Source organism: Syngnathus floridae, chromosome 12, assembly GCF_059516105.1.
Source record: "Syngnathus floridae isolate MCC-2025c chromosome 12, RoL_Sflo_1.0, whole genome shotgun sequence".
In the NCBI taxonomy this organism is placed as follows: domain Eukaryota; kingdom Metazoa; phylum Chordata; class Actinopteri; order Syngnathiformes; family Syngnathidae; genus Syngnathus; species Syngnathus floridae.
This window is the reverse complement of record NC_142424.1, coordinates 5886397-5909042: the sequence shown is the minus strand read 5'-3', so window position 1 is coordinate 5909042 and position 22646 is coordinate 5886397. Positions and strand designations below refer to the sequence as shown.

The 22646-nt window shown below is 41.6% G+C and overlaps 2 protein-coding genes across 8 annotated transcripts in view; both read right to left on the bottom strand.

Moving 5' to 3' along the window:
* Window positions 1-1353: 1353 nt before the first annotated feature.
* Window positions 1354-5279, bottom strand: drg1 (developmentally regulated GTP binding protein 1). The gene is made up of 9 exons (XM_088392663.1): window positions 5098-5279; window positions 4111-4234; window positions 3736-3911; window positions 3573-3642; window positions 3301-3470; window positions 3053-3183; window positions 2597-2764; window positions 2382-2504; window positions 1354-1689 (listed from the first exon to the last, which is right to left on the bottom strand). The coding sequence occupies exons 1-9, from the start codon at window positions 5134-5136 to the stop codon at window positions 1590-1592; spliced, it is 1101 nt and encodes a 366-aa protein (XP_088248789.1). The 5' UTR covers window positions 5137-5279; the 3' UTR covers window positions 1354-1589.
* Window positions 5280-5623: 344 nt separating this feature from the next.
* The window catches only part of kcnn2 (potassium calcium-activated channel subfamily N member 2), a 48316-nt gene continuing 31293 nt past the window's right edge, over window positions 5624-22646 (bottom strand). For 6 of the 7 annotated variants that reach the window (XM_088391550.1, XM_088391547.1, XM_088391546.1 and 3 more), the window contains 6 exons: window positions 15467-15885; window positions 15116-15257; window positions 14377-14487; window positions 14175-14302; window positions 9347-9416; window positions 5624-7699 (listed from right to left, as the gene is read on the bottom strand). In XM_088391550.1, coding sequence (XP_088247676.1) covers window positions 7424-7699; window positions 9347-9416; window positions 14175-14302; window positions 14377-14487; window positions 15116-15257; window positions 15467-15885 — 1146 coding nt within the window. In that variant the 3' untranslated portion in view covers window positions 5624-7423. The remainder of the gene's footprint in view (window positions 7700-9346; window positions 9417-14174; window positions 14303-14376; window positions 14488-15115; window positions 15258-15466; window positions 15886-22646) is intronic. The other variant, XM_088391552.1, reaches the window with a different exon arrangement.

Below are 22646 nucleotides of genomic sequence, written 5' to 3'. Positions count from 1 at the left end.
GCTGGTGACCAATTTAAGGTGTACGGCACCTCTTGGGTCAGCCAGACATACCCGAGAGAGGAACAGGGTTGTCATACTTTGATTTTTTTTTTTTCTTTTAAATTTATTTAGTGCGTTTTGACTTTTGTTTTTCAAATTCACTTTGTTTTTGTTACTTTTTATTAGTTTATTTTAATAATTTGGTCAAAAATTCAAATGAAAAATCTCATGCATTTGTATTGTATTATGTAGCTCCATCCGTAACACTAGTGAAAAGTTGTGGACATAACTGCATAGCAATTTAAGGCAAGATTTGTACAAGGCAAACTTTTTTTTTTTATAAAATAATTTAACAAGACTGCAGCCGTCATTTGTGTGGTCCGAGGTAGTTTTACTACGCTGCGGTATATTAGCCTCATAATAGTTGATACACGGGCACAGTCCATTGTTGAGCATAAAATGGCCGCTCCTCTTCTCACAAGACAGACTAAATCAGCATGAGGAACGGCTTCTACATGCATGCGTGTGCGCTCAACGGAGGCTTGTTAGTTGTGAACAGCTGCTGCACAATGTCCCCGAACTGCGTCTGAGTGAATGAACTGATTAACCTGAGTGGCCGTCCCAACCGGCGAGGGAGAAAAAGGGGGTTTAGGAATGGAGGGGGCCTACCGGGCTGAATAAGTGCCTTCATCATCAATGTCCCGTAAATCACTGAGCTGGACAGGCCTTTTAAATGAGACTTTTTTTTTCCCCTCCCTTCTCTGAGCCAGACTTGAGTGGTTGTGATGCTGCAGAGGCCTTTGCGTTGCTACTGCGATAGTGCGACTGCATCAAAATTTGTTGACTTTATATTGTGCCCAATGAGGTACATTCAAGTACAACCAGGTATATTTAAAGTTGTGTTCAATGGTAGTCATCACATACCTGTCTTTTACGCGTGCCACCAAATAAACTTCAGATGTTCTAGTCGGCTTTTCCTGTCATTCTTGTAGTCACAAGTGATGGTTTGCGGAGATTTTCCACAGCATCGGATGGATCTCATTGTTCAAAGGTAGCACTCGGGAGGAAAAAGAATTTTCAGGACATCAAATATGCTACGGAACACAGCCATCATCAAGTCGACAAAATATTTATCACAACAGTGACATTACCAAAACCTGAATACATTTTGCTTCAATAGCATATAAGTGACAATAAATGGTGGAGAAAAGCTCTGAAATGATTTATATCAAAACATCCTGGCGATTGTAAAGGGGTGAGAGGACTTTTTATACTTACCGCACAATAAATAGGTTGATAAACACGAGATAGGTAGGAAGTAAAATAGGTGTGTGAGACAGATCCTGTTGACAGAAATAGAAATTTCTTGCAAAGTTGTGAGACTCTTTTTTTATTATTTCATACTTTTGTTTCCATGTCAATGCAAGCGTTAACCAATATTCAATATGAACTAATCATGGTGTTGAGGTGTTTCCATGTGACATGTACATTCATGTCATCCGGGTTAAAACAAGAGTGACAAGCACATTACACAGAAGCTCTGAAGTTTTCACAAGTGTTTGCCTTTGTGATAGCGAGCCATGCCGCACCGATTTTTTGTTTAATCCCTATCACTTCTTCACCAACTGGATAACGTCCTCGTCTTCCATCACGTGGTCCTTGCCCACCTTTTGAGGGTTGTGTTTGACGGACGATCCCCACACCAGCGCGCTGAAAACAAGTTGATGGCATCTCGTGAATCACGTGGGATGGAAGTAAAAGGTGAGCGACAGCAAACGACAGCCTTCGGCGGCACAAAAGACTCCTCCCTAATGTGGTGTGACACCGCTTGGCCCCCGCCGCCTCCCCGGAGGATCGCTAATGCTCGGCAGCACTCATGTATTGACTGATTGACGACCCGAGCGCCCGAGCGCAAACGCAGTATCTGCGCATAAAGCGGCCGATGGCTGTGACTAGTCAGTGCTTGCTTTGGGTCTTTATTTTATTTTTTATATATAGTATATTTTATATATATTTTTTTCAATTTTTATTTTAAGGTTCAATATATTGTTCAATATATTTTCTTTCTTAAAGACTAAAAGAACATTTCAAACTGTGGCCAAGTAAAGAGCAATTAAACTAATTGGTGCTTTGTTATCTTTGGTCGCAAAATTCTGCATTTGTCTTGCAACTGCCGGCGGCTGACGCCGCACTAAAATGTTAATTTTTCTAAAACCTCAAATCACAATGACAATTGAGGCATTGTCTACCCTTAATGGACAATTAATTATCTACACCAGCACAATCTATTGAAAAAATGTTGAAAAATCTAGTAATAAACAATATGTTTCATATCGTGGTTATAGAATGTAGGACTGCACACAGTGGAATTTGTAAGCAAAATGAGTCCTGAAGATACTCACTATTTCAATTCCTTGATAAGGTTCTTGTGAATCTTCAAGCAGAAGTCCTCGACGGTGGTGTGCTGGTCAGGCAGGACCACGGGAGACGTGTAATCGGGGAGCTGGCCTTTGGGTTTAGTGTAGCTGCAAGCCCAAAACCGACGTCAGGTTAAGCTAGACGGGGTGAGACGTCATTGGTGGCGGGGGTGCGGAGCTCCTGGCGCACACACACTTACATGCGCACGAGCTTCAGATAGTCCCACATCTTCTCCAGCAGGTCGTCGAAGTTCCAGCGATGGTGGGCCGAGATAGGCACGCAGTGCGGCACCTTGTAGATGACGTCAAGCTCCTCGATGGAGATCTGGTCGATTTTGTTCAGCACGTAAATGCAAGGGATGTATACCCTGTAAGGAGGAGAGACTCACCGTCACTACGGATTTGTTGAAGAATAAACATAACATATAATATGAAGATATAAATATTTAAAACACACACACACAAAACAATTTGACCAATGATTTTCAAAATTGCAGAATGGCTCACGGTGGACTGTGCGTTCCCCACCCCCCTCTAAAAGATTAGAGCGACCATGTCGGGCAAACGCGGCCGCCATCAATGAAGCGACACATCTGCTGGGAGGCCACGCCCACGGCAAACGACAAAAGAAGGACGACGACAGCACACGGTCTCACCGATTTCCCTCCACCACGTCGATGAGGTCATCGGCCGTGGAGTCGCTGCGGAGGGTGATGTCAGCATTGTGGATCTTGTACTCAGACAGGATGGTCTTCACCGTGTCACCGTCTAGCTCGCTTTGCGCACACTGCAGAGCAGAAAACACATAAGCAACCAAATACTGCACAGTACTAAGTTGAAGAAAAATCTGATAAGATGTCCACCAGAGGGCGACGTTGCTAAATACGTTTCAAAAGACACGTACAGTGGCGGTAAAATTAATGCCTCCTTTGTCCTTCTTCTTGAAGCCGATGTTGGGCGGCTGCTTGTTCAGTCGGATGCCAAAACCCTCCAGCTCGTGTTCTATTAGCCTCTTGTGCAGGAGAGGCTTCAGCACGTCAAGCACTATCAGGATGAGGTTGCAGGTTCGAGCCACTAGAGAAGAGGGGGGGTGCACCATCATGTCACACCATTTACACAATCTCATTTCGCAAAACGGTTGACTGTGCAAATTTTTTTTCGTGTTTTTAGTCTTACCGGCTATAACTTGTCTGCCTCTGCCTTTGCCATCTTTGGCCCCTTCAATGATTCCAGGGAGATCCAGAAGCTTTCAGGTAACAGAACAAAGTCCAAATTAAACCACACACCGAAAACTGTCCGCAGCTGTTAATCAGTTTTATGTGTTTATATTTTCCTGTACCTGGATTTTTGCACCTTTGTAGCGAATGACTCCGGGTACTGTTGTTAGGGTGGTGAACTCGTAGGCGGCAACTTCAGAGTAGACCCCTGCCAGGTTGCTGAGCAATGTTGACTTCCCCACTGAGGGAAATCCTACAAAGCCAATACGAGCGTCGCCGGTTTTTGCGACGTCAAAACCTGAAAATAGAGACATGAATATTCAAAATGTTGTCAACAGTATCGAGTTGATGAATTAGAACATCCACCACTAACCAAAGCTAACGCAGTGGTGAAATCACATTTCAAGTCAAACACCAATCAATGACATTTCTTAAAATCGTGTCCCTACTTCAGTCATATGTGATTACAAAACCATAACCAAGTTCTCATTGGTTACCTTCTCCCGGGCCGCCACCGCTGCCTCCCTTGGGTGTGATGAGCTCCCGCCTTAGCTTGGCTAGACGTGCTTTGAGCAGACCCAAGTGGTGAGCAGTGGCCTTGTTTCTTTGTGTCCTGGCCATCTAAAACAAAGCATAGTAAGAATGGAAGTTCGTAAGGTGTCTTATGCTTGACTACTGTGAATAAAGCACTACATTCAGCATTAATATAACATTGCAAAATTAATGACTATTTTTAGTTTATTTGTTGTTTCTCCGTTTGATTAACATTTAGGGCTCGTGAACATTTCTCGTACAAATATTTACTGTGATAATGACTTCATTACTGAGTTGTAAATTATTTCGGTGTCACCTGGGTGCCAAGTAACTATGCTGAAATGAATGGAGGAGCTTCAATTTGTTTGGCAGGAAATTTTTAAACTTTTGGGGCAGGGGGTTTGCGGTCTGTAGTAGGACTCAGTCCTCAACTCGGCAGAACACTAAATTAATTCAACTATATACGTTAAGTCTATAAAAATCTATGCAGTTTAAAATCTGTAAACGCAGCAGACACCAATAACGGTTTTATGTGTCCAGCATCAAGTAAACAAGTGACAGGTAGAATACATGTTAAAAAAGGCCAAGACATAAATGCTTGTTATAACGTTCCTTTGGTACGAGACTATTTGAATGTATATTGCATATTTATTTACCACTAAAATTCAGTTTTTGAACGGAAAAGGGCAACGCATTCGGAGTTGATATTTACCGGTCAACTTCTTCACCAAGACAACCCCAAGATTCCATCTTAAAACAAATAATATAACTACTAATTGATATAACGATTAATGTTTTCATGCAAAAAAGGCAATAAAGTGCGACGTCTATAAGATACATAAGGCCCGGCTGTGTGAGCCCGGCTAATTTTTGCTTGCATTCCAAGCTAGCCGTTAGCTACAACGGGACTTGATTCATTCCGCGAGCGCCACGTTTCTTTCCGCACTCACCTCATTTTCAATCTCTGCTATTTTGGCTAATATGCTCATGATGACTTGAGTTTGTGTCACAGTCCTGCGTTAACTGTAAACGTTAGATAAACGGTAAATAGACGTGGCTAACGTTAGAACGTGTGCGGCTAGCACACTGCCACCACGCAAGCGTCAACGTCGCGGACTTCCTGGTGCGAATTCTCGCGAGAGAATGCATGTTCACGAAGAGCCATGTCTTTGCCCCGAGTGTTGACTCGCAGGATGATCATAAAAAATACAGCCAGGTGTACCACTTAACCATACCTGACCTATATTATATCATTGCATACAAAAATGGATGAATTATACATTAAAATTTGTATCATAATAAATATATTAACATAACATGATTTATCCACAGCTTTCATGGCGATATCAGATGTGCAGGTAAATTTTCCACCAAGTAAATAATGAAGTCCCGGCTTCTATTATTTCCATTATTTGAGAAATTAGTGTTTTGAGAGAGAATGATTGTTATATGAATTGAAAGCAGACACATGACAAATCAGTTGCCAGCCACATTTATCATTTCTGCTCTTGAATACAACTCAGCGGAATCATTTCCTGTAAAAATAAATGCAATTTGAATAATGATATAATTGAAAACAAAAAAAACAAGTCCGTAATTATTTTACATTCTGTAAAGAACCTCAAATATTTTATTTCATACTCAATATATATGTATAGTACTCCATTCTGATGAGTCTAACGCCACATGCTCGGTATGTTGAATCTGTTTGTGCCCAGATCCTCGTTGCTGTTCATTATTACACAGTAGGAGGTGTGCTTGTCCTCATCAAAATATACAAAAATAGTACTTTTCTATAAGGTAGATACGGTATTCAGCGAGTTGTTCAACATCAGTCGCTGTTGTCCAGCTGAGCATGAGGAGCACGGGAAGGAAGGTAGGAAGGAAGTGAAACACAGCAAGACAAGACAAGATTCATTATTACTGAGTTTGTGACATCTGTACGGTATAGATATGTACGTTGAGCTTGTTCTAACATACAAGCCTTCATTCAACCACCCTTGACAACTCAAAATCTTCTTCAGTTGGAAGACATCACCAAACATCAGTCATTGATGAAGTGCATCAATTAATAAAAGTGCAGTAACAGACTTTGATGCATTCACTTTGGCTGGAGAATTTTTACTCATGTGCTGTACATGCATACCGATAATCGGATTCAAGTCTGCAAAGATCCAATTATTGGTTGTTTGTAAAATATTATTCTGATCGATGGTTTTATGGAGTAGATTGTTACATTATTTCTGGTCTTTCTAGTTTCTGCTTCCCATTCTGGAGTTCTGCTATTAAGGGCAACCCCACAAGGGGGCACACATTCCCCATAAAAACATAACATTTTCGAGCAGCTCGGGAAATATCGCTGTTAGCACATAACAGACATCTAAGAATTGGATCTTTGCATGATTTAATAACTGCTCCAATCTGCCCCGATTGTTAGTCTGCGTACACGCAACCTTTAACATCACTATGTGATAACCCAAATTAATTTGCACTATTTTGCCCTTCTTCCCAAAAATCATTTTCAGGTACTTTTTCTTTTTTAGTACTTTTAGCATACCTCTAGCATAGCTCTATAATAGCAACCAACTACCTTTTATTTGGTCTTTTGGTGATAATCAATAACATATGTGGGAACATGCTAATATTCAAATACAGATATCACTAGTGTGCAAGTTAATTGCACAAAACTATCAGTGGGAATCAAATAATTTCAAAAAAAAGAAATTTGTTACGAAGGAAGGATATGAAATACGGTTTATTATTACGGCTGAGGTACAAAGTGTCAGAAGTAGTTTCAATTTTCTGATGGGGAGTTATCATTTGGAGATCATAAACCAATAAATCGGGTTCATTTCTATTAAAATTGTAATATGTTTACGTTTTGTCTGTGTATTGAAAATCTCTCGTTACATTTGTCAGGGCAGCGAACCCCCGCTACGAATGAATCTTGCCACAAATGTTGATGCTGTTTCTAACCTAAACGATTACACTTGCTTGTATTTGCTTTCTACTGTTACTCCGGTCCCATCCAGCTCAAACCATTCCCTCAATGGGAAGCACTATTTTAGTGCAGTATTTTCCCAGCCGACGACAGGCCTTTACTGAGGGAAGCGTCATGAGGTAATAGAAAGCAAAAAATAAACCGCACGTGTCCACTATCATTGGATTCTGTCATCAGAATTGGGATAATACTTATTGAAGCCATAAGGCTTTAAGATAAATGCAACTTAGCCATATGATGGCAAAAGTCTTCAATGGAGGCCTTCCCTTCGGACCCTAGCTGCTCTCAGAGGAGGTGGGCGGCGCCGTGGACGACGACCGCCGCCGCGACGCCGACTGCGAGCGTTCGGGGCTGTGTTTGTCGTAAGGCTGCAGTTGCACCTCCAGGAAGTCCCTGTGCTGCTGGCTGATCACCTGGCTGATGAGCGCGGGCAGAGCCTGCAAGTTGCTCAGTAGAGTCTCAAGCTTGGTCTCCAGCAAGGCAATCCTCTTCTCCATGTCCTCTCCCCGCTCGTTCAAATCCGACACCATGTCATACATGATGTTCTGAGTCTGGGACAAGGCAGAGAAAAGGAAGCATTAGCTTTGCACGCTGCTCTCCGCATTCTAATTACGCTGTGTATGAACTGCTGCCGCAAGCAGTGGGAACGACTTGCAAGATTCAGGCTCCGTCCCTGGTTGTCATAGTAACAAAAGTCATGCGAGTCAGCGGTTCAACAGTAGATGTTATTATTGCCAACTATTAAAAATAACCTTGTTGCTACTAAACCCTTATGTCTGGTCAGCAAGGCTAAGTAAAAAGCATCACTCCCGAAAGAGGAAGAACTGGCAGAGCGTATCCAAAGAGGAGTAAAGGTTATAATCAGAAGGGCACATCCAGTATGGTTGGGGGACACATTCAATAACACACGCACATTACTTATCTTTACAGCTGAAGCAGACAGCAGCAGCATATTTGCTGGAGGAGACACGGGCCACGAGGCCTCGTGTTATATGAGCAGCTACTCGTGGTTAAGCGCATTAGCTCTTGTGACCTCAAATTGACTAAAAAGGTGCTGCTGACTTTCATTGTACTTTCTGGTGCATCTGTTCTCACATCTTGACAGAAAGAAAAACAGCTCTGGAGCTTGGGGGAGGTTGACCTAAAATAAAGCACCTTTTGAAAACACTGTCACTTTGAAATTGGATTGTTGAAGAGGACACTGAGCATTTTGCAATGAATTGATTTACATTATATAGCTGTGCTTTTAAATACCAGGTTGACATCCACTTGCAGAGCAGTAAAAGCTATTGTGGAATTGCTGCTGGATGCAATATGGAGAAAAAAAGATGCTAAACCTGTCAACAGTGACCCCCAAAAGAATTAGGGATTAAAAAACAAAACAAAGAACACATATCTTGCTGACAGGAAGAGAAAGCACCTCTCTGGAGAAGGACAAAGAAGGTTAGTGAAGAGCTGGAAACAAAGAATTGAGAGGGGAACAAACAAATTCCACGAGGAAAAAAAACATAACTGAGGAGGTTTTAATGAGAAGGAAAAAAATACATTTTTATTTTAAAATGAGGTGACCGTGCGCTTGTCTTCAATCAAAGGCTGCTGGGACAGCTACTGCAGCCCCACAAAGGGTAGCTTGAATCTACACTGCCCTCTTGTGGCGACAGAACCATATTGCAGCTATTTTTATTGCGTGATACATTGATAAATATTACATTTCATGACGTGCAGGTTTTGTCCAGTTTGACTGCAGTGTTCTTTTGAATGTCAAACCCTTGTTCGCTATATCGGCATGATTGTGTGTGTGTGTTGTGTGTCTGTGTGTGTACACTTGTGAAAGTCTTTTTCCCAGGTTACTGGTTCTGCTGTGTCAGGTTGGCCCGCTGCCCGGTCTTTGCCTTAAAGGTTCTGTTTAGCGCATCTGGAGATAAACTTTTTTTTTCTATCCTTATACACACACATACACACACACACGCACGCACACACTGCATTGTCACAACACAATGTGGAAGAAAAGACCGGAAGTGAGTATCGGCACACATGTGAAAGGCCTGTCTGTTCATTTGACACCTGTAGACTTTTGCTTGAGGAACGAAGCAGCATGCGTGACAACAACAACACGCACACACATTAGGGGAGAGAAGCGTGTCAGTTCTTCCTCGCGTGCAATGCAGCAGAGAACCGTTATCGTCCATATAGCTTACCTTGGCAAGGTCCACTAGAGAGTTTGCTTGGTCATTCAGCTTGCGTTGCTCCATTTTAACACTTCTCAATCTGAACACAAGACCATCCAGACGCCAGTAAATGAACGCTGCCATCAATAGTTGGGCGGGGTTAACTCGATGCACACAAAGGGCATACGCACGCAACACGGTCCCGGGAACATGCACGAGGATGTGTGTGTGGAGAAAGAGAAAGAAAGAATGCAAGGGATGTGTGTGTGGAGAAAGAGAGAATGCAAGGGGTCACTCTGGTTGCTTGGAGCTGCATGCAAGTGGGAAGGGGCCTAAAAGAAGGGGACACGTGACTATATGGCTTTAAACTTCATCAATGCAATCAAGACCACGGCTATCAAGTGGACTCAAAATGGTTTCTTAGTTGTCACTTTTTTAGGGGGTGGGGAAAAATAACATATTTCAACAGCAGCTATCTATTGAGTTTTTGATTTGACATTCATATGACATTTATTTAATTTGATAGAACAATGGAGATAAGTGCGAGTGATTACATATTTACACATCGTCCCACTTTTTAATAAACTCAAACCCATTCTGGATCTGAAATTTAATTAATTTGCCCTCCTAAGAATAATTAAAATAAATATTTTCTATGTATTTTTACAAAATACATCATTATTATTATATAACTAAAATGCGATAACCCCAAGAACCTAACGATATCTGATATCTAATTTTAATTTGTATTCCCAAAAAGAAATGATTTTAATGTTAGGAGTAACTCATGATTTAATGCAACCAATTAATCCCCCAAGCACGTATTTCTCATGTCTAAACTATAACGACCAAAAACTGTATAATTCACCAGACCTGTTTAATTCATTTTTGTCCTCACAGTGACCTTTAAAAAGCAGCTGTAGAGATTTGACCATGTGTGTTTTTTAAATAAAACTCCTCCATAAATAAACCACAAGATAAATTTAATGGAATCATCTGGTTATGTAAATGTCAGAACAACCACAAGGGAACTAAATATGCTGATGTTCAATCTGGAAAGAGTATCTTTTGTCCTGGAGACAAGCACAAATGACCAGCAGAGGGCGCCAAAGGAGCCACTAAAGGTCCAATGCCCGGACACCAAAACCAAAGGGCTCCCAAAAATATGACTTTCCTATTCTTTTGATTAATCAAATGTGTAGCGGAGACTATGTAACGTTGATATGTATTCAGTGTCACACCAACCCGACTGCAATTGATGACCGATAGCTGTGAAAACGATGTAGAGGTCAGTGCATGGAGTCCGTCTCGCCCCGCATTTTATTCCTAATGCGTCCCCCCCTCCTCGGTCAATCACCCGTCATGGGTGCTTGTGCATAGGAACAGCCTCTGCTTGTTATTCATGACGACAGCGTGGCAACACAAACCCTCTCGGCGTGTGTCACTCCTCGTTAGTGTTGCGTTATTTATTTATTTCTGCTTTTATCGTAGCTCTCGTTATTATTTCGCGTGGACATTTGCGCCACCGAGTCGCACTTTTATCTTTGCTGACAGTTTTACGGCTTCTTGCAAATGACGGGCGGCTGGCTATGGTTTGACCTTCCCTTGGGGTCACGTACCTCCTCGCATATCTTGCGACTAAAAGGCTCTCGCCTTGACTCCCGCGTTAACCTTGGTAATGGGGAGGGACAGAGCCTCGAATGGAATTGATACAATGGAAAATGGGGAATTGAAACATTTAAAGGGGGATGAGAGGAGCTGCTTTGATTGGTGGGGAATCAAAACAGCTGTGTCCACACCCACAAAAGCGCAAACCGCCTTTTAAAAAAAAATCCCACACCAAGTCTTAGATTGCTGGAAACTTCGTCCAAATTTGAACATATGCTTCCAACTAAATTCTTAATGCGCCTAAAGGTGTCCAACTTAAAATTCAAGAGAGGGAAACGCATGACAGCTGCCGCCATCATCTTTGTGATTGAGTCACCCAAGGGAGAAATAGAGGAAATGTAGGAGCAGGCCAAACAATGATTCCACACACCGAAAGATGACCCCCGAGCCCTGATGAGGCTGACAAAAGCTGTTCAACGAAACACAAGGGAGATAAATGATGTTGCAGTAGCTGGCTGTAAAGCTCGAGTCGTCATCATTTGGTACATGAAAGCATAGTTGATTGGAGTTTAATCAGTTGCTTTCTGATTAAAAATCAAATTGTCATCACACCCATGCACAAAAGGAAAAAAAACACCCTCCATCGCTGATAATTGAAATTCACTGTGAAAAAGACGTTTGACAAAATGTGCTAGCCCCTCTCTCAAAAAAAAAAAAAAGAAAAAAGAAAAATGTGGCATGAATTTCACTTATCAAATGAGGGCGTGTGATTTTTAGTCACACTTTCGAGTTGGAGGACAAGCTCTCGTTAGCATGCACACGACAGGACCGGGTCTAAATGTAAGGCGAAGACTTACTTTCGAGCTCTATTGCATTGAGTGTGGACAACAAAGAGGAAAAACAACAAAAAAAAGGAAACATGAAGTAGACAAATGAATTATTGCAACATCATAAAGACATATATTCAGATGGCAAAATAATCGCTTTCTCTTGAGTCTGGCTGCTGCGCAAACCTCATCTCCACCGTTTTGACTTATTGCTTCAGCAACTACGCTCTTATCTCTCTGCAGTCTCACTTGTTTGCTGCTGCGCTTGCTCTCTTCACTGCGTCCAATCTTACAGCGAGCCATCACACACACACACACACATAGGAGGAAGCAAAGGAAAACAACCTTGCTGCTGACGTCAGGACACTTACGCTTGGCCAAACAGACAGACGCTGCCTCAAAGCGTTAACGGCCTTACAGCTGTTTGCACCTGGCATGGATCTTTTTACTGCACCAAGGGAGGACGTCTCACAGCGACGTGATTTGATGTTTCGCATTGCCGCACCGCTCGCCACACAGTTGCATTCTACCAGGATTCCAACCCCCTTTCAGCTTTGTTCCACTGCTACTTTAATGAGTTACTATTTTATGAGGGTCTTGGTGTCAAACGCAAGGCCTGGGGGCGAGATTTGGCCCGCCACATCATTTTATGTGGCCCACAGAATTAAAATCAAGAGTGTCAACTCAATGTTTCTTGTTAAAATACCCAAACTCTAAATTTACTTTTAATAACAATGAGATATTGCAAATTTTTTTGTTATAATCCCAATTTCAAAATAAATTGGAAAATTCGGTTGTGTGTATGTGATAATGTCCACACACATTTATTTCTATTTAACTCATTAATGGCCCCACAAGGGAATCCATAAGTCTGATGAGTTTGACATATTTGGTCTAGATTGTGTTAAGAATCTCGTAGTATTCCGTCACCACATTTTATTTTCGACTAGCCTTAACATGGTCTCAGTCCTGACCTGCCTTTTTAATTTTTTTTATAACATATTCCTTTTCTGCTTTTTTTAAAAGGGAGGTTTGCACCACTGTGGATATGAACATAGCAAATTCCTTTAGCCAGTCAAAACAGCGCTGTCATTAAGAAGGTGACAGCATTTTTGATCAATGATGATAACACGAGCCTAAAAAAACTGTGACCAAAGTGGATGACTGACTACAAATCTAATGTATCCTTCCCGTTAATACAATTTAATAAAATTACAATTGAATGCACTATACGGGGAGGGCAGCAGCGTCTACTTTGATCTGCTTGCTGATGGCCATTTGCTGTCCTACATTCATCTTGATACAAGCATCACACACAGTTCAGCCAATACTCGAGGCGCTCTGATAACACACACACACACACACACATACACACACACTGCACAACATCTTGTGCGTGTTACAATCTCTACAGGATGCTGAGCACGACATTCCCGCACAGAGCTGGACGTGCCTCTTTCCTACCCGATCTGCTTCCTTTTACAGATTTATCTTAAGCGCCGAGGGAACTTCTTAATGAGGAGAGCACGAGGTTTATGTGTCATCGTCACGTCATCCGTGACGGCGAAAAGCTTTAATAAATGACGCCAAACGTGGATGCGGATTGCAGCAGCAGCAGCAGACATATTGTGTGGGAACCAGCCTCCAGAAGACAAACGAATGCGTCAAATGAAAGTCACACACAAAGGCCCATTTACAGACATCAAACTACAGGGAGCAACCAAAACGTACAAACAGCAGCACATAGTGCCGTTCTAAAACTAAATAAGAGCACAGTCAGTCACCTTTAGTTGAACAAAGACCTGAGCTGATTGCCGCTGAAAGAAGCCTCTGTGTCAACGGAGAAAAAACACGAGCAAGGTGAGGCTACGATCGATACTTTAGTGGAGTCACAGCGCACTTTGGCTGTCCTCGGAGGGCTCGCGCTGCCAGGTAAGAGTGTGAATGAGCCCGTTAAGAAAAGCATAAAAACAAAAAGGCTCAGGTCAGCCTGGGAGTCGGACTCATCGGGAGTGGGCACGAATCGATAATTCACAGCAAAATGATTCGGTTTGGTCTCCTCAGCGACACACACGTTCACACACCAGGGATGTTTTTACATATCTTAATCCAAGAAGAAGCTTTTTAAATAGCTTTTACGCTGACTGCTCCAATCCTGGTCTTACTATAAATGTATTACAAGAGCCTCTTAGTCTTGAGTGGCGGCGAGACTGATTTACATACATTTATGGCCTTTGCATATTCTAACGTGTAGACCACACAAAGTCAGATCAACTGCTGAGCTGTGAAATGGAATTGAGTCAAGGAAAGGAAAAAAAATTAAATCCACGTGAGGGCTTGTTTAATTTGCTACAGGTGTCAAACAATTCAGGATTCAGGTTTCGGCTGAATGAGAGGTAGCGTTTGCAAAACATGGCACCTACTGATGAATGGCTTGGAGAAATTTCCTCTGGTGCTTCCTGACTCTGGCATGGTCCATCTTCCTCACCAGTTTGGTGTTTTTGTAGATGAGCCACGTCTCCCTGAGAACATTCGCAGCTGTATTTTTCACCTGAAGGGGGCCGAGAAAAACACAAGTTGAAGCGTAATCCGACGCGAGCGAGCATGCCGACGAAGGTGACTCACTCTTTTAGTGAGCTGGGTGTCCATCATAAAATTGTGAACGTGCTTTTCAGCTTTGGTTAACTCCAGCTTCTTTGCTACCACAGCCACCACCAAGGCGGTGCAGCCTGCACCCTGGGAAATAGGCAAAACCCAATTATTTTTAGTTACAAAGAGAAATTTTAATAATATATTCATTTTATTATATTATATATATTATATATTTTTTTATGTATTAATATATATTTATTAATAATAGGCAAAACCCAGTTATTTTTATTCATTGTTACAAAGAGAAATTTTCATAATATATTTACTTTCTTATATTATATACTTTTTAATGGATTAATATTAGCATTGCAGTAAAGTTGTAGGGGAGAATATTTTCTTCATAAAATACCATAAACCTAACAACTCTAAATACAACATATGGTATATGATCAAATCCGTTAAATGGACTAATTGTTCATTCAGAGCAATGTCGGCTTCTAAATTTGTCTGAGAAGTTAAAGGAAAGCACTTTTCTGTTCCCCAATGCCCAAAGCAAGATCTATAAAAGCATGCTCGGATGAGCTCGGTGTGGAAGAGCTTAAATCACCTTTGGCATGAACGAGAACAGATATTGGGAGCCAGTCCCTTGCTATGACATCACAAATGCTGTTCTGGATGAGTGGGCAATATTTGCCACAGACTCCAAAATCTTTGAGTAGTGTGATAAGTAAATCCATATTTTCTGTCGCCATCCTCTGCATAAATTGCTCACCATAATGCCAGTCAGGAGGCAGACTCCTTTCCCACAGTACGTATTTGGGACCATGTCTCCATATCCGATTGTAAGAAAGGTGATGGAGATCAACCACATGGCCCCAAGAAAGTTACTGTTGATGTCCTGGTTGTCGTGGTACCTGCAAAAAAAAATATTCCGGTAAAATCAGAAAATAATTATTGGGGTGGGGGTGCCCCAGAAGCCCCCCCTCTAGCGCCGCCAGTGGTTGCTGAATGCTAATTGAGATCTTGGATGCGTGGAGCTGATCTATTTTTGTGCCTTATCTATGTTTGATGCTGAGGGGCGCAGCATAGCGTGAGCATAAAAGGAAAAGGAAAATCCAGGCACCTCTCGCAAGCTCTCACGGTCCACGCCGCGATGATCCACAGCGAGATGGTGAAGACCAGCAACACCGTCCCGGGACAGATGGTCATGAGGGTCTTCATAACAAAGCGAGTGTTGAAGTTAATCTTGTTGAGCGCCCCGATGCTCCGAGATGATGCGTCTGTGAAGAGCTTGCTGTGCAGCAACATGACGCGGGCGATGAGGTACAGTCGCAGGAACATGGGGATGGACAGGATGATGTCCACGTCGGCGTCCGTCTGGGATGGCGTGTAGGTGTAGGCCAGACGGGCGTTCCAGGTGAAGGTGTAGTTTCCCGGGATGGGGTGGATGGTGCACACCAGGATTTCCAGGCAGATGAAAAAGATCCGCTCGTAGGTCATGGCTATCCTCCAGTCGTCGGCCGCGTTGTCCACCATAAATAACTGAAAGCACAGCAGCCAACGTTTTCATCATTGCCACGCAGCAGGCAACAGGAAATCATTAAAACCTCTAAACAATATGTCACTAATGGCCTCGGGTCATTAAAGTACATTTCTCACCTCACATTACTCCAAGTCTCTTATTTCTGATTTGGGCCAAGACATTGAGCAGGAGACAATTGATTGAACACCCCCTGCCCAACATCCAATACAAACTCTCTTTCAGGTCCAAAGCCAAATTAGAAATTTCCTCGTCAGATAGTCGAACTCACACGAATAAATTACATATTGATTTAATATCGACGCGTGCGTATAAATTAATGAAAAAGAACACTAATGTATTACATAACAAATGGGAATCAAAAAGCCCATCGCCAAGAAATCGCGTGTCTGCTTGATGATCAATAAAACAGCTTACAGCATTTCACTCTGACAATCTGCAAGCCAATAAAAATGCAAGCCAATGCTAAGCAAAAGCAGCCATAAAAGAAATCTAAGATGAATAAAAAAATCAGCTTTTAAATGGATTCACTACTTACAAATATGCTTTAAATCATTACAAGAATATCGCTCCTTTATTTTGTTTAGTTTAGCTAGCTGAATTTAGGTGAATGGACAACAATTCGGGCTCACATTCTCAAATATTGACAATTTAGAGCAGGGACGGGCCACTCAATTCATTTTTGAAAATAAAATTCAGTGTCGCGTAGTTGTAATAACAGTGTTCACCACTAGATGGCAGACATTGCTTAAGAATTCCTCCACAAAGGCCAACAAAATAATTACAATCTGTCTATGACTTGCTCAAATATCGTGACCAAATTAATTCCATGTAACTTCCCAGCACAAATTGTAAATTCAAACCACGTTAGCTCATTTTTTTATATTCATGTGAGAAGATTGAAAGCACTTTGGGCAGTGGCGTTTGCACTCAAAGTGCACCACCAGCACCTTTCCACCATTTATCTGCTTACGTCTTTTATGCACAACCCAGCCAAGTGGGATAATGCTGCAACAGCGTGCACTTTCACTCAGTGACACGGCATCCCGCAATCAGGAACGGATAAAAGACTTGTCGTACAGCCACAATTGCTTTTTCACGCCCCGTCGTGACAAATATCCCAGCCTTTTTTTTTTTACAATAATGTGAAAGGATCTCGGGGGCAGTGGTGTTTGCATTCAAATGCAATCAATGCACCACAGGCGATTTTCTCTTTCTTCCACTTCTGTGATTTTTTTTTTTCTCATCACTTGGACTCTGAATAAAACAAAAGGCGAGAAAGGTGCAAGATCAGTAGTCAGCGTTTTCGAGTGGCACCGATGCAAACATCTGCTGCTGCCTCTGAGTGGACCGTGCCAATGACCAGCAGTGACGTCATCTCTCGGGGGGGACTTGAATGTGGCTGTAATTTAACACCCTTCATCACTTCCCCGAAACACACACACACGGAGACCCCTCCTCTCTACTCTTCATTATTTTCAGTGCAATTTACAGCTTTCTATGAAGACAGAGTGTTGTCACCCCGAACTCATGGCAGCAGTCGGATCACAGTGCTCTCTTATCTCGTTTACACATTTTCCAGAAGTCTCCCAAAAGCCAATCAAACCTTCCACAACATTTGTCAAATAGATTTCCCCGCTTATTCCCATCGGAGGCTTCCTCCTCTGACTTTATGTACAGCAGCAGATATTTCACTAGTTTAATTTCTGCCTCCAGGAAAATTAATCTTTTTATATATTTATTATTTGCTGCATTATAATCTGAACAAACGACAAATCTTTTTTTACTCAGCCGCCACTGTGCTTGTATTTTACTTCATTTATTTGATAGGGACATTGTAATTTAGTATAGTTCAAAAACAGGTCACCAAACTGAAGTGGCGGACAAAGACTTTATAGCCTTTTGTTAATTTACAACTCCAGGCCCCAGTTGAACCGAGTCGGGCTAAACAAACAAACTTAAACTGCTTTGAGTTACGCAGCTTGTTACAATCGCACGTAAAATATGCTGAAAAGGGCTAATAACAACAATGTCGACTATGCGGACACACCGATATTCATCATACTGCAAAGCTCACATCGGAACCTTGCCAGTAACTTTCCATTTAGACTAATTTGACGTTTCTCATTATGTAGGTGAAAACAGTCCTGGAGGCCTAATGAGATCAGCGACCTAGCTTGTAAATTTAGTCGTGATACATAAAATTAAATTGCTGAATCGTCTTTTCTCCGCAATGTGATATTACAATCTCTTTTTCACCATTTTCAAACCAAGGACAAAAAAAAATTCAATCATAAAGTGTAATGCCGCTGACATAACTGGCTCCACCCACTTTGCCTCAACACACGTCAAAGGCTGCTTTTGTATGAATACAACCAGAACAGAGCAAGCTACAAGTTCCCCGGAGTGGCCCCACAAAGGCAGCCCGACTCATCTATAATTATTTAAAAGCCACAATCCGTTTCCCCTAAACACATGAAGACACGTCAATTAAATTTTCAGTGGCCGTTGTTCATATCAGCAGAGTGACACCGAGCTCTTTTGACAAGCAGACATCTGTCAGAGAAGTGTGTAACCCTAACCTGCTCGGCCGGTCGGGTGTAATGTAGACACACAAACGCACAAACGGCGGGCGGTCGGCCGGCCGGCCTCCCGCTTCCCACTTACTTACTTGACGCTCACTAAATGTATTGTTTTCTGTGCGGCTCAAGCTGCGTTTTATTTTACATTTTAAACTACACACATCCCTGTGTGAAACGTTTACAGAGCTTGTTACCTCAAAACAATGTAATTAAACATTTAGACCCCGGTTGCAGAAGGAGAGCCTACTTGGTGGCGGAAAGCAATTAGGGTAATGGTTGACCTGAAATACAATACTCAAGGGCCCTTCATCACGGAGTATTCAAAGATGGCACGAGAACAGCAGTTATGACACAAAGCGTGGAGTCAAAGAGTCAAAATTTGTTGAGGATTATAATTCAAGCAAAGCTTTCGAAACAATCGTACGGGATTTGAATTTTGAATTTAAATGAGGTCCATTTACTCTTATGTGTGAGTTTTAAAGCTGTAATGTTATTGTTGAAGACTAACCAGGTAACTATTTAATTTGGCATGTGACCCTTTGTATAATATTAAATTCTAATGAGACCCTCCGGAAAAATCTGTTGTAGGAAACACGGAGAAATCTCTTATTTATGTTTTTGTTGACAGGCTGGAAGAAACTGCACACGTCAACAGAATAATTAATAAGGTTTTCTTCAAAAAAAAAAAAGAAACAAATTGTGTTTGCTTGCCTGTTACGGTGTAGTTGATGTAAAAAGCATCAACATGAGCGGGAGAAAGAAAAATGATTGTTTTCAAGCTGCAATGAACATTTGCGCAAAGACCATATGCCATTTTTAGATGCTCCAGTGTTGATTAATTGAAAGGGCCAGTCTACACATTATAAAAAAAACCCATCTGCCAGCAAATTACTTTTAGCGTCATCATTCTTGGAAAAACAAACGTTAAGAAAAGCAGTATTTTACAGAAATATCGTCGCTGTGGCCAATGGTGCAAGGAACGAATCCAATTTATTTGAAGACAAAGAAAGTGAGTAAATAGTGCATGATTTCTGTCGTTCCCGAAGGATTAACCTCTTTTCTCTCTTTTCTCCCCCTTATTATCCTTTTAGCTTCAAAGACAAGACACTCATGTTTGGCTCTTTTGTAACACACAATTGGATCCGATAACCTTCACCCGGCAGTTGAGCTAAGGACGGAGTGGTCGTGCTCAGAACGAGCACGGTCACTCACCTGAGACGCACGTTAATCTCGTGCAACGCACGATTGAAATACAAAGACAGGCTGCATTCTAGTTTAGTGAGAAAGTTTTTGGTTGCCTTAGTGACCCGCGCACCAGTTATGCTAGCTAGGCTGGTTATCACCTTCACCATGCTCAATATATCTAATGGAGTCCAGCTCAATATTTAATTTGTGGAATGTCGATTGGGAAACATATATCTTGCCATCCAGAATAAAATCGCTCAATTTCATTAGCAAACTTAAGTTGAGAGGTTGGGCCCAATTAGACATTAATGCAATGCTTTATTTATGATATCAAAGCTAGCCACTAAGAGGGCCACTTTGCTGTGTAAATCTGAAAGTGTCGCAGGTACGTACGTACGTCCCCACTTGATTTTCTTTTTCTTCCATTTTGAAATCAAGTTTCATGCATGCAAATAAAGTCTTTTTAATCAAGCAAAGTAAGCGCTTGAGTAAATCTCTCTTCCTTGATGCACAGTTGAGGTAAACCCAAATGCCCCGCGTGTTCACATTGCCATGCAGAGCACGCTTTAGACGAGGATGCCTGCCATCAATAAATTATCTTAAGGGTCCCGGTAAAGAAGTATGTCTGCTTCAAAAGCTTGTATGTTCCGAGAAAACATTGAGGTCAGCAGCCAATCGGGTCACCTGACTAGCACAATTTCCAAAAATATAAAAGAAGGAAGAGGAACAAATTTGCTCTAAAAAGTAAACCTAACTGAATAAAAAAAAGTAAAAAACTAACAATAATCACAAATCCAAAAGTGACAAACACCCCTTAGACAAATAAAATTCCCTTTGTTGACTGTTTTGTTTTGTTTTGTCAAACTAACTTTAATACTATGCAAGTTTGAAACAGACATCAAGGACACACAAGCCCCCAAAAGAATTTAGCTTAAGTCCACATCTAGGAAACTCAGCAGAACCATCACCACAAAGCATCTTAACGTTAGTCTCAACAAAAAGGCCCTTGGGCAAAAGAAAAAAAAACCTCTTTGACGTGAGCGTTAAAAAAAAAATGAAAAACCGTGAACATATTAGTTTCCCTCCCTCCTGGGGATGAAGGTGAACCCGCCGACCATCTCAAAGCAGGATGACGCCTGCCCGCTGACAATGACAAATCAAAGTCGGAGGGGGGGGCCCCAACACAATCTCCATCGGTACGCTAAGTCGCTGGCTGCCAACACAGCAACCGCAGCGAAAGTAAAAAGTCTAAAAATTCCTCTGGCGTCTAGCCATGTGTCAACAAGAGGCATCAAGGCAACTTCATCATCTGCTAACACTTCAAGGAGGACTAAAAATAGTCTGAACATCAGCAGTGAGGATCTCACATGAAAGCCATTGGAGATGATGAGACCAATCTAGTTCACGGACACCCCGCCTCACTTTTTCGGGTATAATACACAAGCCTCTGGAGGCCACCTGAGCACGGCAAACGTTCCTAAACTAATTCCCGTGACAGCAGGCAGGCATCTATTCCTGTCCGACGTGACCTTTTTCAGCGAGAAAACCAAAAACATTTCACGTTGTTAGGAGCCGGAGAAACGATCGGGCGTAATATTTACCGAGCTTGACAAGTGAATCAGTTTTAAGGAGCTGGGAGTGGTAAAGGAAACATTTCATAGTGCCGACTTATTATGTGACAGACATCTGTGAATACACAGGGACGAGCATGCATAATGGATTTCATTGCAGGGGGGTGCAACATCTCGGTAGGCCTACAATTACCGCTTCATAAAACAGCAACATTGGAGTGTACTCAAAAAACAAAATGCGGCTTGGTGCAACCTATTGACTGTGAATACAGATGACACCTAATGTAGAGCCTGTTATAAAGTTGTCCCACCTCAGAAAAATTCCTAGAAAATGTTCCTTTATGTTTTTAAATGCATTGGACTACATAATGAATCAAAATAATTATTTTAAATCATTTTTTTAATTACAACCGACCTTCTGTGTTTTTTTTAGATACTATGGAAATGAAGCTTCAAATTTGCTTCATGCCCCAGATGTATTTTTGGCGCCTCTAGATGGCGCTGTTGGTTTAAAAAAATGGGTTTGAGAAATGACAAGTCAATGTCGAAGATGAGTGCCATCTAGAGGACTCAATAAACACAACAACTGGTTCATGAACCATCTTGAAGCTTCATTTTTCCCATCACTATAATACCTCAAACATAATAATAATAGACTTCATTTTTGGAAATAAAAGTCTAGACACGGGCAAAAATGGATATTCAAAATTATTTCCAACGTGTTATTTGTTTTCTTTGTGGGAAATGATTTTAAAAAAATATGTGTAGCATCTTCACATTCACTCATAAAGCAACTTTAATTTCTTGTGTCTGTTTGAGAGGTATTTCAGTATTTTTATTGGCGTCTTAAATATTTCACTAACGAGGCTGTTTTTATTTTTCCATTTGTTTACTTATAACCCGTACGTGAGCAGGATTACGTAAAACCACTTTGCCTAATCTTTGCAGGTCAAAGGACAACCACATTAAACTTGCTGTGGCTTTAAAGTAGAGATCCGGGATTTGGGATGTTTACTTTAGTTAACATTGCATGATAGAGCAGTTTCTACCATATTTCCCTTAAAGTAAATAATTCATGAATGTTAATTGCAAAGTGAAAAGCTGGGAGTTTGAATCTACATATGAACGACCCCATGTTGAACCTGAGCCAAATGAAGACTCTTGTGGAAATCGTAAAAATGCACAGGTGTGCCCGTCTATGTTTATCACGACACTTTCACTATCACCGCAAAACCAAGCGCTCACTATTAACATCTAAGACTATCAAATAGTCTGAATGCACATGCACTCAAATTGTTTATGGGAAGTGGAGCCAATAAATGGGCGCTGAGGCACCGCCAACAATTCAAGCCATCAGTATGCTAGCAATGAAGAATGCATAGCGCCACCACGTCAATCACAAATAAATCTCGACTTGACACGAAG